The sequence below is a fragment of the Urocitellus parryii genome, chromosome 9, assembly GCF_045843805.1.
Source record: "Urocitellus parryii isolate mUroPar1 chromosome 9, mUroPar1.hap1, whole genome shotgun sequence".
NCBI lineage: Eukaryota > Metazoa > Chordata > Mammalia > Rodentia > Sciuridae > Urocitellus > Urocitellus parryii.
In genome coordinates, this window is record NC_135539.1 from 60,631,255 (window position 1) to 60,644,658 (window position 13,404).

At 35.9% G+C, this 13,404-nt stretch overlaps 1 protein-coding gene and 1 long non-coding RNA gene across 6 annotated transcripts in view; one reads left to right on the forward strand and one right to left on the reverse strand.

The window, feature by feature from the left end:
* The window catches only part of Cacnb2 (calcium voltage-gated channel auxiliary subunit beta 2), a 342,145-nt gene that overhangs the window by 307,648 nt on the left and 21,093 nt on the right, over positions 1 to 13,404 (forward strand). For 2 of the 5 annotated variants that reach the window (XM_026407727.2, XM_026407732.2), the window contains 4 exons: positions 2,395 to 2,517; positions 4,128 to 4,264; positions 7,525 to 7,601; positions 12,443 to 12,576. In XM_026407727.2, the coding sequence (XP_026263512.2) occupies positions 2,395 to 2,517; positions 4,128 to 4,264; positions 7,525 to 7,601; positions 12,443 to 12,576 (471 nt within the window). Of the gene's footprint in view, positions 1 to 2,394; positions 2,518 to 4,127; positions 4,265 to 7,524; positions 7,602 to 12,442; positions 12,577 to 12,720; positions 12,741 to 13,195; positions 13,258 to 13,404 lie in introns of all 5 variants that reach the window. The other 3 variants (XM_026407731.2, XM_026407735.2, XM_026407728.2) reach the window with 2 other exon arrangements.
* LOC113196036 (uncharacterized) overlaps positions 2,431 to 13,404 on the reverse strand; it is a 28,081-nt gene continuing 17,107 nt past the window's right edge. Inside the window, exon 3 of the long non-coding RNA XR_003302500.1 lies at positions 2,431 to 2,502. This is a non-coding gene — a long non-coding RNA (uncharacterized LOC113196036). The remainder of the gene's footprint in view (positions 2,503 to 13,404) is intronic.

Genomic DNA, 13,404 nt, shown 5'->3' on the forward strand with positions numbered 1-13,404 from the left:
GTCAGGACAACACATATGTAGGGTGGGGGAAGGAAACAAATCACGTGAGCAACAGGTTAAGAGTCCTGGGAATTTGCTATTTTGGTGACTCCTCCACCATTGTTCTTTGTCATGAGAGTCACAATGAGGATTTCCTGGCTTTACTGATGCACCTGACTTTTGAGGCTGATTAGATGGTTTTAGAGTAAGCAAGTGAGAGATTAGCAAAAGGTACATACTCATAATAGTTAACAAGCCATTCGTTATTGTAATGGGGCTGGAGGGCTGTCTCATTCCCTCCTCAAGAGTGTTTCTTTTTATACCTCTGCCTCATTCCTTTCTTCTTTCTTTCCTCTTCCTCTAGCCATCCAGAAAACCTGGAAGACCTTGGAATAGAGGGTGGGGGTAAGGACAGTTTTATCACAGATTTCAGAGCTCATCATTACTTTTGGTCTTGGGGTCTGCGGGAGCTTTGCTTCCCTCAAGATCTAGAACACCTCATTAGTGACCCATAGTTGTCAATCTATTGCCATAATCCCCTCTGTTCTGTGTCCCCAGGAAGCCTCTGTTGGGCCAAGGTTTCTTGACTTCTGTTCTTGCTCTCGGGACATTGCTTTCCCTTTTAGGGATGGGGGGTGCGAGTGGGGAGAGAAAGATGAGAGAGAATATAAATGGCTACTGACCTGAAAATGTTTATGCCACAAAAATCAGTTAGATCCACTAATTTCTTTTTTTTTTTTTTAAGAGAGAGTGAGAGAGGAGAGAGAGAGAGAGAGAGAATTTTTAATATTTATTTTTTAGTTCTCGGCGGACACAACATCTTTGTTGGTATGTGGTGCTGAGGATCGAACCCGGGCTGCACGCATGCCAGGCGAGCGCGCTACCGCTTGAGCCACATCCCCAGCCCAAGATCCACTAATTTCTATGAGGTGCTAATTATTTCAGTCTAAAGATAGTGATGGCACAAGGAAGTGATTTGTGCTGGGCCTTAGAAGAGGAGGAATAAATGTGGGGAAACATTTACCTATAAATTTATTTTGGTATATAGCAAAATATGTCACATGAAAAATGTCAAATTAAAAACTAGATACAAATGAAATATATTATGATTGTTGTTCTTGGAATAAAATTTACATATTTAGGAAAATTCCAAGAAAAAAATGGAAGTAGCATCATGCTCTCAAGGATTTTCAGGGGGCTGGAGTTGTGGCTCAGTGGTAGAGCACTTGCCTGGCATGTGTGAGGCCCTGGGTTCGATCCTTAGCACCATATATAAAGAAATAAATAAAAGATCCATTTACAACTAAAAAAAATTAAAAAAGAATTTCAGTGGTAGAACTACGGGTGATACTTATTTTACAAATTAAAAAAATATACACACATATATAGGCATGTATTTTAAATTTCAACTTAAGGAGCAGTAGCCCTTGTATCATTAAAATTTGTAATGGATACCAAAAATTGGCTTGTCAGATATTTCAGTTCACTTTGAGTCTACTGTGCCTATATCCAGACTGTGGGCCTGAGCAGGACTCTTAGCTTAGTCCCCAACCCAGACAGTAACAGCACAGATTAACTGTGGATTTTTCAGAAATAAGACAGATCTCTACTTTACTCTCCCTTGTCCTTCCTGGCAGGTCCAGATGGGCACTGGTTGAGTAGGGCAAAACTGTTCAGAAAACATCTACTTGTCCACAATGTGAAATACAGATACCAGTTAGAACAATACCCCTTTTTTCATCCTTTCTGAGCTTGCTTACTTTGATCATCTTGAGGATAATCATTTGCCCTCTATCAGAAGTACTTGCTTATCTGAAAATTCTCAAGACATCAAATAATGAAAGATGACTTAATTAATATTATCTTTAGTGGCTGAGTGAACTCAAGGGGGAAAAGAGAATAAAAGGTCACCACTTTCAAAATTCCCTGTAGCCATGAATAATAGTGTTAAAGTTGTTACATATATTCTCTGATCCTTTGTCAAAATATTACGTCTTTAGAAATCATGTCTTTACTGATTATATTAGATGTTTTAAAGTAGGGGTAGGGAGGCAAACTCTGTCTTTTCCAGTTCCCAAACTAATGAACTGGGCATTTGTATTCCTGTTTGTGATTCCTGATGTCCAATTACTATAAGCTGTTATTCTATAAACACTCATTTCAGATCATCTTCACCTTTATTACTTGTAGTGCTTTCAAAGAGAACAATGGCCTTTTTCTAGTTCAAAAATGGGTGGTATATAGCTGAGAACTATTTCATGCATTGGGGATACAAACAAGTTGTAATGTGATAAAGAACAAACGGGGAAGAAAATGATCGCAACAGTTTTTCATTGTGTCTTTTATTTGATGGGGGAGATTGGAAGGGAAAGATTGTTTCTTTCCTTAATTTTTTTTTTTCCTTTTCTTCCTTAGACAAAACCCGTTGCATTTGCAGTTCGGACAAATGTCAGCTATAGTGCAGCCCATGAAGATGATGTTCCAGTGCCAGGCATGGCCATTTCGTTTGAAGCAAAAGATTTTCTGCATGTTAAGGAAGTAAGGAAAATAATTTTAATTTCTATCAGTTTAATTTTTCACCTTGAAACATCATTTTTCATTTCTTATTATTGTGAAATAGCCTGAGTATACAGCTGCAGTTGTATAACATACACTGAATCAGTGACCCTCAAATTTTTCTGATATAAATGTACATTTTTAAAGTAGAAAGGAATCAAGGGCTTTTGGCAATAACTTCAGGGCTCCCTTGGGCTCTGTGGCCCAGATATCAGGAATTGTTACAGTAGATGATCCTTTTTTACGCTTAACCTCTCTTTTTCTTTTAAGGTTTAACCTTGACTATGTGTAGATTTTCCTGATGTCTGAAGTTTAGCCATCAGGGGAAGGTTTAGTAATTTCCAGAATTCACCACTCTTCTTCTCTGCTGACAATGTCTAAACTCAGATTACGCGTGCCCTTTTTACCCCTTGAGTGCTAAATTTCTGCAGTGAAAGGGAGAATAGCAGAAGTTGGAGCCAGTGAGGCAAGAAAGAGATATTAGGAAAATTATTTTCCTCTATGCCATATGTCTCTACCTGTCAGTTAATAACAATATAATGTGAAAATTGGAACAATTCACCCTTATGTTTAAATTTTGTTTGGACTCAACATGTATGAAATGCCTGCTATGTGGGACATTATATTAAGTGACAGAAAGTCCCCCTACATAATATTGTGTGTGTGCACATGATATTTTTCTTGGATCTGGAGGGATTTACAATTGGAGCATTTTACATATGTCATAGTGTAACACTTTACATATGTAAATTTAACTTATCAATGTACTAAACATTATAAAGAGGTAATAAGTGCCAATTAAAAGACTATCATTTCAGTAACATAAAAGAGATATAAAATATTGGTTATATAGAAAAGACAGAAAAAGTTTTCAGAAGTGGTAGTGTGCCTAGAACCTCACTACAACAAGAAATTAGAGTAACATAAGGTCTCCTCTTGAGGGATAGTGCTCAGAGGAGAATCTCTTTCTACCATGGAAAGAAAAAGAAAACATTGTTCTTTTTTGAAGTGTTTCAGAATAGACTTATTCAGTTGAGGAAAACGAAATTAAATTATACAGACTAAAGATAAATATTCTACCTATAGGAGATAAAGTATCAGCATCAACATAAAGAAAAATCATGTGTGAATTCTGTTAGCAAAATTTACCTTTGTGCACTTTTACAAACACAAAATATTTCAGATAGATTCCTGTATTTATCTCACTCTTAATTCTTCTAGTTAATCTGATTATTTAAGGGAAAAAATCTCTAATTCTTCCTAGTTCCTGATGGTCTTTTACTAGGAAGAGCTATTAATCTCTGAACCTAGAGAGCCTGTCCTACTCATGGTGACAACAGCAACTGTGACAGAATTCTACCCCATCGTAAAGGCAGCACCGAGCAAAAGAAGAAAGCGTAAAGCCTTTAATGGACTGCTGCACACACCAAACGCATTAAACCCGTGAACCTAAGGGCTTCTTGAGTTTTGATATTTGAGGCATAGTTCATTGTAATTGTCACATTTTCTCTCCATTGAAAATGGTTAATGTGGAAGAAAAAGGATTCAAAGATTTGAACTTCTGATTTTAACACTTCTGATTTTGTGTTTAGAAATTTAATAATGACTGGTGGATAGGGCGACTGGTTAAAGAAGGCTGTGAAATCGGATTCATTCCAAGCCCAGTTAAACTAGAAAACATGAGGCTACAGCATGAGCAGAGAGCCAAGCAAGGGAAATTCTACTCCAGGTATGGGAAAAATGTCAAGAGTTTGTGCAAAAGTTCAGAGTATAACATCATATATATACTGTTTGTATTCTACAGTCTTATGTATTTGAAAGTAGCCTGGTGATATGGTCTATTGATAGCATAAATACTGCATTTTAAAAACATCCCATTTGGAAGATAACTAAAGTTAAATATGATCATTAATGAAAATAGCTAAAGTCATACAGTATTAAATTCCAGCTTCAGTGCAGAGGAAATCTGAAGTCCTAATCATTTGCTGAAAATACTCTGGCACAGAGCAGCCGTAGTGACTAATCTGAGTGTCTTTAGCTGCCTGGCATGGCAGGGAGATGTTTTAGAGATGACAGTCTCAGACATGATTGGCAAATAGCAGTTCTTGTCATCTGTTAGTTTCATTTTCACCTAAGAAACTCAATTTTCAGTTCTATCCACTTTTAAGTATTTAAAGAGATACTAGGTATGAAACAAGTTAAAACTGCCTTTGCAGATAGCAATTATGTGAATTATGTAATCGGCTGGGGCTGAATAATCCTTCCTAGCAGGCTTGAGGTTATTTACCCTTCACTGGACAACTCACTAGGGGGCTGCTCAGACAGGTGGTGAATTTTAAACTGAAACCTATGCAGACAAGTCCAAGGACATGACAAGCTTCTCCCCACATGAAGGATGGGCTACAGGCAAGACTTTAGTTTAATCTGGACAGCTTGGTTTCTATTTCTCTATGCTTTATATCTTGTTTGTTCATATGATGATGCAAATTCCTTTGTCAATGATAACATTTTAAATGTCAGCAAGGATTTTTTTTACCCAAGTATCAACAAATGAAATGGAATGTGTCAGTTTGGAATAGCCATCCTCATTAAGTAGCATTTACAACTGTCCAGTTCATAGCATCTTATAATTAATTCCAGGGTTAACTTTTCAGATAGAAGTATAATCTTTCCTTTAGTTCTCAGGATTCAGCCCCATCTCTAAACACAAACTTGCCTAAGTGGATAAAAACACTTCCTGCCTTTGTAGGTTTTTTTCATTTGTCTCCTAACATTAAAAAAAAAAAATTAAGACAGAGTCTGGAGCAGTGTTTCAAAATTCCAGTAAACTATAAAAACAGACAGAAAAGGCGATTACACTTGGATGTGGTTTACAAATTTGGCATTTTTTATACAAGTAAAAGTTAAGGACTGGCTGGGTGCTGTGGCACATACCTATAATTCCAGTGGCTTAGGAGACTAAGGCAAGAGGATCATGAGTTCAAAGCCAGTTTCAGCAAAAGCAAGGTGCTAAGTAACTCTGTGAGACCCTGTCTCTAAATAAAATACAAAATAGGGCTGGGGATGTGGTTCAGCAGTTGAGTGCCCCTGAGTTCAATTCCTGGTACCCCTCTCCACGTCCCCCCAAAAAAGTTAAGGGCAAATTTACATCCTAGACATTTTAACTGAGGATTATCTGTCAAAATTCTACACAGCTAAAATAATATTTTGACTATTAAACTGCAAAAAGAATGTAAAATAAACCCACACTTAAACTGAAATTATACTTAGTGTTTTAGAAAAAGAAAATACAATAAACTTCTGAAAGAAAATGTTTTGGTTCTGGTAATAAGTGTCCTTACATAACTGCCAGAAACTGCCTCTATAAATACCACTTCTTACTAATTTTACATACTGTCTGGTTACTTATTAAATATATAGGAGTATCTCTTAAAAACCTTAAAATAGATGTAGAGCCCTCCTGGTAGTTACTTAATAGGTTTTTGATATGTCATGTTTGTTTTATATATGAAAATGCTAGAATAACAGCAATGATTCAGTTTTTTATTATTTAATGTTGCTGAGATTTCACATTAATATTCACTATAATATTAATATAGTGAATATTGCCCTTTGATGCACAGACACTATGACGAATTCTTTCAACTAGATTCTTGCTCATGCATAATAAACATTAAGCAATGGGATCATTTTGCCCAAATTCTGTGTCCTCTTTTAAGGTATTCCTTGTCAGGCTGAGGTTGTGGCTCAGCTGTAGAGTGTTTGCCTTGCACATTTGAGGCACTGGGTTCAATCCTTAGCACCACATAAAATAAATAAATAAAGAAAGAAAGAAAGAAAGAAAGAAAGGTATTGTGTCCATCTACAACTAAAAATATTTAAAGAAAAAGATGCTGCTTGCCATCTTCATTTGTGAATCTGAGTAATATGTTATTTCCATTCTTGTACACTGATGAAAACCATAAATGCTTTTTTATTTGGTACTGGGGATTGAACTCAGGAGCACTCAACCACTGAGCCAGGTCCCCAGCCCTATTTTGCATTTTATTTAGAGACAGGGTCTCACTGAGTTGCTCAGCACCTTGATTTTGCTGAGGCTGACTTTGAACTTGTGATCCTCCTGCCTCAGCTCCGAGCCACTGGGATTATAGGCATGAGCCACCATGTGGCCAATGCTGTTGTTTTAATATTAGCTCCAAAGGTTCTAAGATGCAGAAATGTATTTTCTATCAAATTTTAGAATTTGGTGGTTTTCAAGGATATGCTCTTCAGATCATTCCTAAATTAACCCAGTTTAATTCTCCATATTAACTATGCTTATGAAATATTCTGGGTACTAATTGCTGATTAAATCATAAAGTACTCTGTTTCACATTTCTTCATGTGAAAGTTTAGCAAGCTTTAAAATTGCTTTGTTTTACTTTTATAGGTTGCATAATTCTTAAAGGTTAGAAGCTTTAAAATTGCTTTGTTTTACTTTTATAGGTTGCCCATGAAGGCTTGAGCACTTTGAATCTTAGTATAGTAAAAATAATGAAGCTAAGACAAAGGAGCTGGAACTAAACAAGAAGAAAACATTGAACTTGGGTGTTAGCGTTAATATTCTTTGTATTCACTAACTCAGAAGGCCTCCAAATTAAAAAAAAAAAAAAAAGCAGAAGTAGTCTCTGTTGTTTAGTCACTTCTGATCTGGCTAGAGAACCTGAAGCCTGCAGAAATTATCCTAGTTTGCTTCTATTCTCTGAAGGCTTTTTAAAATTAAACCTCGGATTTGAAAATGTGAACAGAGACCATCACATAATCATTTCAAGTACTACAGAGTCTCCACCAGGAAATTACTGTTCACATTCTTGTAAAGAAAAAGAAAAAAGAAAATACATTTTAAAGTTCAATAAAAATACAATCAAGTAGCATGTCTATTAAGCAGTATGAATGTTTTAGAATCTGAAATAAGTATCAGATTTAATATGAGTTTTTGCTTTACTTCAGTAAATCAGGAGGAAATTCTTCATCCAGTTTGGGTGACATTGTTCCTAGTTCCAGAAAATCTACACCTCCATCATCTGGTAAGTAGGTGATAAGTGCTGAACAGTATATACTGCATTTCATGCTTCCCCCAGTCTGATCTAGTTTCATGAATTCACATATTCTGAATCACTCTGTCAATCCTACAAATGCTAAGATATATCAGAAATCAAAACTAACTAAATAAAAAACTAACTTGTGGAGTTAGCAAGAATTTGGAGAACTTTTTCTGGCTTCGGGTGAAAAAAAAAAAAAGTGTATCAATTTACTCTGAGTTACTATAGATGACCATGGCAATAAAGAAGTAAATGCCGGCCAACTATCACAGTATAGTGTGAGTTGTAGGGCTTCAGAATTAAATAAAAAGAGAACACAGCATTCAAACTTTAGAATAGAGTGAGGAATGGACAATTAAGTGAAGATGGAGTGATCAGCTTCTCAGAAGAAACACTAGACAGGCTCTGTGGAAGACATAGACAATGCACAGAAATAAACAAAAACTCTTGTAGGCAGAGTAACACTACTTATTTTTTCCAAAGTAATGGATTTATTCTTATAAGTGCTAAACAAAATAAAGGACAGCATTTAAAGCTGAAAATTTCAAGTAAACAAAAATAATCTTTAAGTATGTATTTCATGGGAAATACTTAACACTGAAAATTTATGGATCCTACTTAAACTAAAAAAATTGTTTTATCTGGAAATCAAATTTAAGTGTATTTTGTTTTATGTGGTAACTCTAGCATTTTGAGTAGAGCTTACATTTCTATATAAATAGAACACTCACTGTCTTAGCATGAAAGCTCATAATCAGTGCCTCGGATTTTATACGACGTAATGGGGGTCAGTAGGATTATAAGGATTGGCTGCCAGAGTGTTATAGCAAAATGATCTTGTGTGTGATTTCCAAGAAGCTGGAAATGAGAAAAAAATCATAAAGAGAATTATGCATCTATAGAAAAGTAAGAAACTGTTGGCACTCTGACTACAGTGTCTTAAGAACAGGATTCTTCTATTACTAATAATCATACCAAGTTCCTGAATGTGGACAGCTTTTAGAAACTAGAGATTTAGCAAAAACTACAGATTCCTTTTTAAGTGAGCAAAATCTGAACACAATGAGAAATTAGGATGCATATTGATTTCAAAAGCAATGAGCTTATAACTTGCAGCAATTCTAAGATGCTCAAAATGAAGTAACAGTGTGGTTGAAGGGAAGATTAAACTACTGTAGCTATTATGTGAGGCTTGTATCTTCCCTTGAGCATTAGGAAGAAGGTCTTCCCTGAATGCACAGAAGAAAGGAACCTAATCCTGCTCCACTCAAATGTGTGAAGCTGTACAGATTCCTACATAGACTCATACATTTCCTATATATGTAAAAGAATATCTCCAGGATTCCTGAGGACTGCTACTAGGCTCTTAAGATGGAAAAAATGCTACATCACATTGTGATAAAGCCCCTCTTTTGTCGGCCAGTACAGTTCTTTCATTTCCTCTAACCAGACTGTAGCCATCTAATCATTCTAGCCATATAATGAAAACCAGTGCGTGCATTTTGGAGAATAAGTTAGTGTATATGTAAAATAAAATTTCATTTTATAGTCATATGTTTATCATTACTAAAAATAAGTTCCATGAAGAATATAATAAAATAAAGATGACTTTAAACTTCACCAAAGTTTTATACAGACACAGGACTTTGGAATAACTTCTCTGAATACCAAGAGAATAAAACATTTGACCGACTGGCCTGGAGATGTGATCAACTGTGAAATGAATAATAAGCAATTAATTTTTACATCAATAGCTCAGTAGATCTAAGGTAAACCTTCAGAAAATTTTAGAGAGGATCCAGGAACAACTACCCCAATTATCAAGTGTGGATTGGCCTATAATTTCATCTTTTTGTTTCTCAGAGGCCCTATCTATAATTCCCCTCAATCATTGCTAGATCAAGGAACATTAGCATCTGACTGAAGTAAATATGCATGGATGTTCTCAAGGGTGTGGAAAGGAAAACTTTCTACTTCACATTTGCATAATGGGGTAGTACGCCACACACCTGCATGTGTGTAGACACATCACCCTTGAGCTCTGCTCACCTTGACCCAAGTTCTGAGATAAAACAAAATATACCTTTCAAAAAATGTTCCCAAGGCTCTGTACATAATTACATACATACATGCATATATATGTATGCACACATATAAACATAAATGCTACTAAGGAGGACTGAAAAAGCTATTTTCAAAGTATTTTTTCCAACTAAATACTAATGTTTGCCAAGGTATGGAAATACAGTTCTGAATTTAAAAAGCAGTAACATCTCTTAGTAAAAGGAGAACCATGTGAATCCAACATACTATACAGAACTGTGAAAAAAAAGATTCTCTTTTTGATGGGTTCTGAAAGTGACCACATATTCTTGAATTATCAGTGTTATAGAGAAAACCCAAATGCTTTTAGACTTAAGTTAACTAAATTCAGAACCAGTAAGTTGGAAAGTTGTCTCTCTGGGATATGGGGCCCCTGTGTTGAAATAAAGATAAATTTTAGTCCTCACTCAGGCTATGTGTGTGGGTAGCCAAATTCTGAGCACATCACAACTTTTATGCATTTCCACTCTTCCTTGTAAAACAAATTCATCTGATGATCACAGCAGACAGGGTTTAGTGAGCAAAGCATAAAATTCAGTTCATGAACTTTGCCATCCCAGAGTGCTATCAACTTTGACCTCCAATTGGGCACCCTCAGTTTCAGAAAGGCATTTAGAGGGAACTGTCCCTTGATTGGAGCCTTACTAAGCCAAATAAAAGGTGGAAAAAAAAAGAGTATGTGGAAATCTATGGCCAGAAAGGAAATGTATTTAATATTGGTTAAGACCTGTTACAGGAACAATGAAATAATGGCCCAGATCCTCTCCTTAGTCCAGAAAAGTACTAACAATAGTCTTCCTTTTTAGGATTCAAGGAAAATTATTCCTCGACTTTCTATTTTTCAGACTTTTCCCATGATAATCATTCAATAAGCCCCATAATGAAACATACCTATATGAGCAAAGGGTTAACCATAGTGTGCTATAAAAGCCAGGGTAGGTTCAAAGCCCTGGGCACATTTTATAATTTCTTGGCACACCACACACTGAACCTTTTAGTTACTCCATATGCATAGACAGTAAAAAGAAAGACATATTTACTAGGTAAATATGTGGAATTAATTTAATTTATTATTTATTACTTTCCCTTGATAGAAGACTGTACCTGATCTATTATGCAAGCCCAAACTGGTATTTGTAACACTGTACAAACAGTGCCAAGTATTCACTCCATCACAGGTTTTTGACCTTATCAAATGAAACAGAAAAATTAAATGAGATCCTAATTTCCAAATGGCTGAATGATCTAAAATCCATAATAACCACAAAACTGAAAAATAACATGCCTATAAGATGATATCCCCTTCTTTAGAAGGTTAAAAGAGACTATTGTGAGCATCAATTCAGCTTGTATGTCACAGGAATGTATATGTGTTGCAACACCAAGCAATCCGTTGTTCCAAATGGTAAATCATTCCTTCAATCTGAAAGTACTGTGGTTTTTGTTAGAGGGCTAACATGTATGATATGGTGTTTTCCCACATGGTAAGTAAATTTTCTTTTCATCTCCCTGATCTAATCTCAACCATAAAATAATTTTCTAGTGAGCTCAACTCTATGATACCCTCCTGAATCCTGATACCAAAGACATGACCCCCTTGAAGAAGCAAAAGGAATTGAAAGTGTGTGCCCAGATTGAGAAGGACTTAACTGGAGGGCAGCATGGTATAGGGACAAGAATGGACTCACTGCGATGGGAGAACTAGGTTCTGAGTCCTGCCCTGCCGAGTTATTACTGAGAACATAAACTCTAAGTTCAGCTTTTAAATCTTATATCAATGTCGACCCTCTTATTTTTAAGTGCTTCTATAGTTGAAAGAATTGTATCATAATTATGTGTGGAAACATTTTTATAAACTCTGAGATTATGCATCCTTTTCCCATTTGCTACTTTTTAAGAGTAGTATTTTTATGTTGAACGATTTCAAATGGAAGGGATGTCAAGCAACAATCCCAAACCCTCACTGTACAGTGGAAAAGAACAGTGACCTATTATCTTAGGTCTTTGTGCCCTCCATTCTGCCTAATGGGTTATATCCAGTGGCTTCATAAGTCACCACAAGCCTTATTGTTTTTATTAGACTGATTTCATTGGGATATCATCAGATCCAGTGTTTTCCAATGAGTCTTTGATCAGGCCTTTCTGAGTGTGCACTTGCCATTCAATTTAATCCTGTCTATCTTGAAACCCTCTCTGTGCTGTTTGGATTGAGGATTTTCTATTCTCTTTCCCTCAAATGCCTGTTGCAATTGTAGTGAATCTTTTCACATGGCCCCTATTTTCCACAAAATTAGAAATATGAGGCATATCCTGTTAAATTTTCAATATAGTTGCCTATTATCTAAAAGCTGGGTTAAGACACTGTACAAAGTGAAGCAGAATGTTCTGTACTGTAGTTTTATATAGTCGATGTACAGAATAGCAACATTATATCTGAAACTATAAATTAAAAACATTTCTCAAAATATTCAAGAGATCTAACATGGAATAGATTTGCTCAAGCAAACAGATATGATAAGGGTATCTTTCAGTTTTATCAGATTTGATTACATTGCATTCTTAATGTGCTGTACCTTTAAATTTTACTTTCTTTGTGTACTGTGTTGAACACTTATTTATGATAGCTCTTTTACAGTGGTTAGTTTATTTGGTTTCATTTTATTTTCTTTATAACCTGTTTTTCCTCTCCTGTGATGATTTTTGAATTGTTTGTCTGTATATAGCTATAGACATAGATGCTACTGGCTTAGATGCAGAAGAAAATGATATTCCAGCAAACCACCGCTCCCCTAAGCCCAGTGCAAACAGTGTAACGTCACCCCACTCCAAAGAGAAAAGAATGCCCTTCTTTAAGAAGGTAACATGAACTTCCCAGCTCCCGTTGTCCACCTGCTCAACTGCACTGCGTCACATTTCTAGTCCTGTTGACTGTCTGTGTCCTTTGACAAGCCAATAACATGCATGCTCTGTTATTCTTTGTTTCTTTTCCACGCTGCTGTAGCTAAGCAGAAGCAGAAATCGGTAAGTTTACATTGACATAAGCTGTGTTTATCCTGCCACTGGCATCATTAGCATTAATTCCCACAGTTTTATTAAATACAGTCATTTCTGTCCTAAGAAAAGAACCTATCAATAGCTAATTGAGTCCATGCATTTCAAACCGGCTAAATTCAGTGACCTGTTAAAATACCATTACAGTACTTATCCTTTTTGATGGAATAATATCTACCACCAAGGGAATTTGTTTCAGCATTCAAAGGATGTCCAACACTGACAACTCCATCTAATGCACCTCAATTGTGCATGCTTATTCTGTCTGTCTTTGTTTCTTTCTTTTTTCCAGAAATTTAACTGATAATCAAGCATATTAAAGCAGTTATTAGATACTGATTTATGATATCCAGATACATAGCTTGTACTAAAAAAAGATGATTCAATTTTTAATTTAGTCAGTATTTAAACTTCTAATCCACTAGGTGCAAAATCTGCAGATGAACAAGACCAGTGGAAAACTGCAGGCTTGTTTTGGCGGTTTACTGTGAGTTTTTTCTATTGTCATATATAAATACTCTCCCAATGTTCTTGCCTTCTCCATCAGTCAGATTTCAGCATCTCACCTGTTGGACAATGGGGCTGGTGGCCATGCATAGAGCCTTTGCCATTGGCCAACCAAGATGCTACGCAC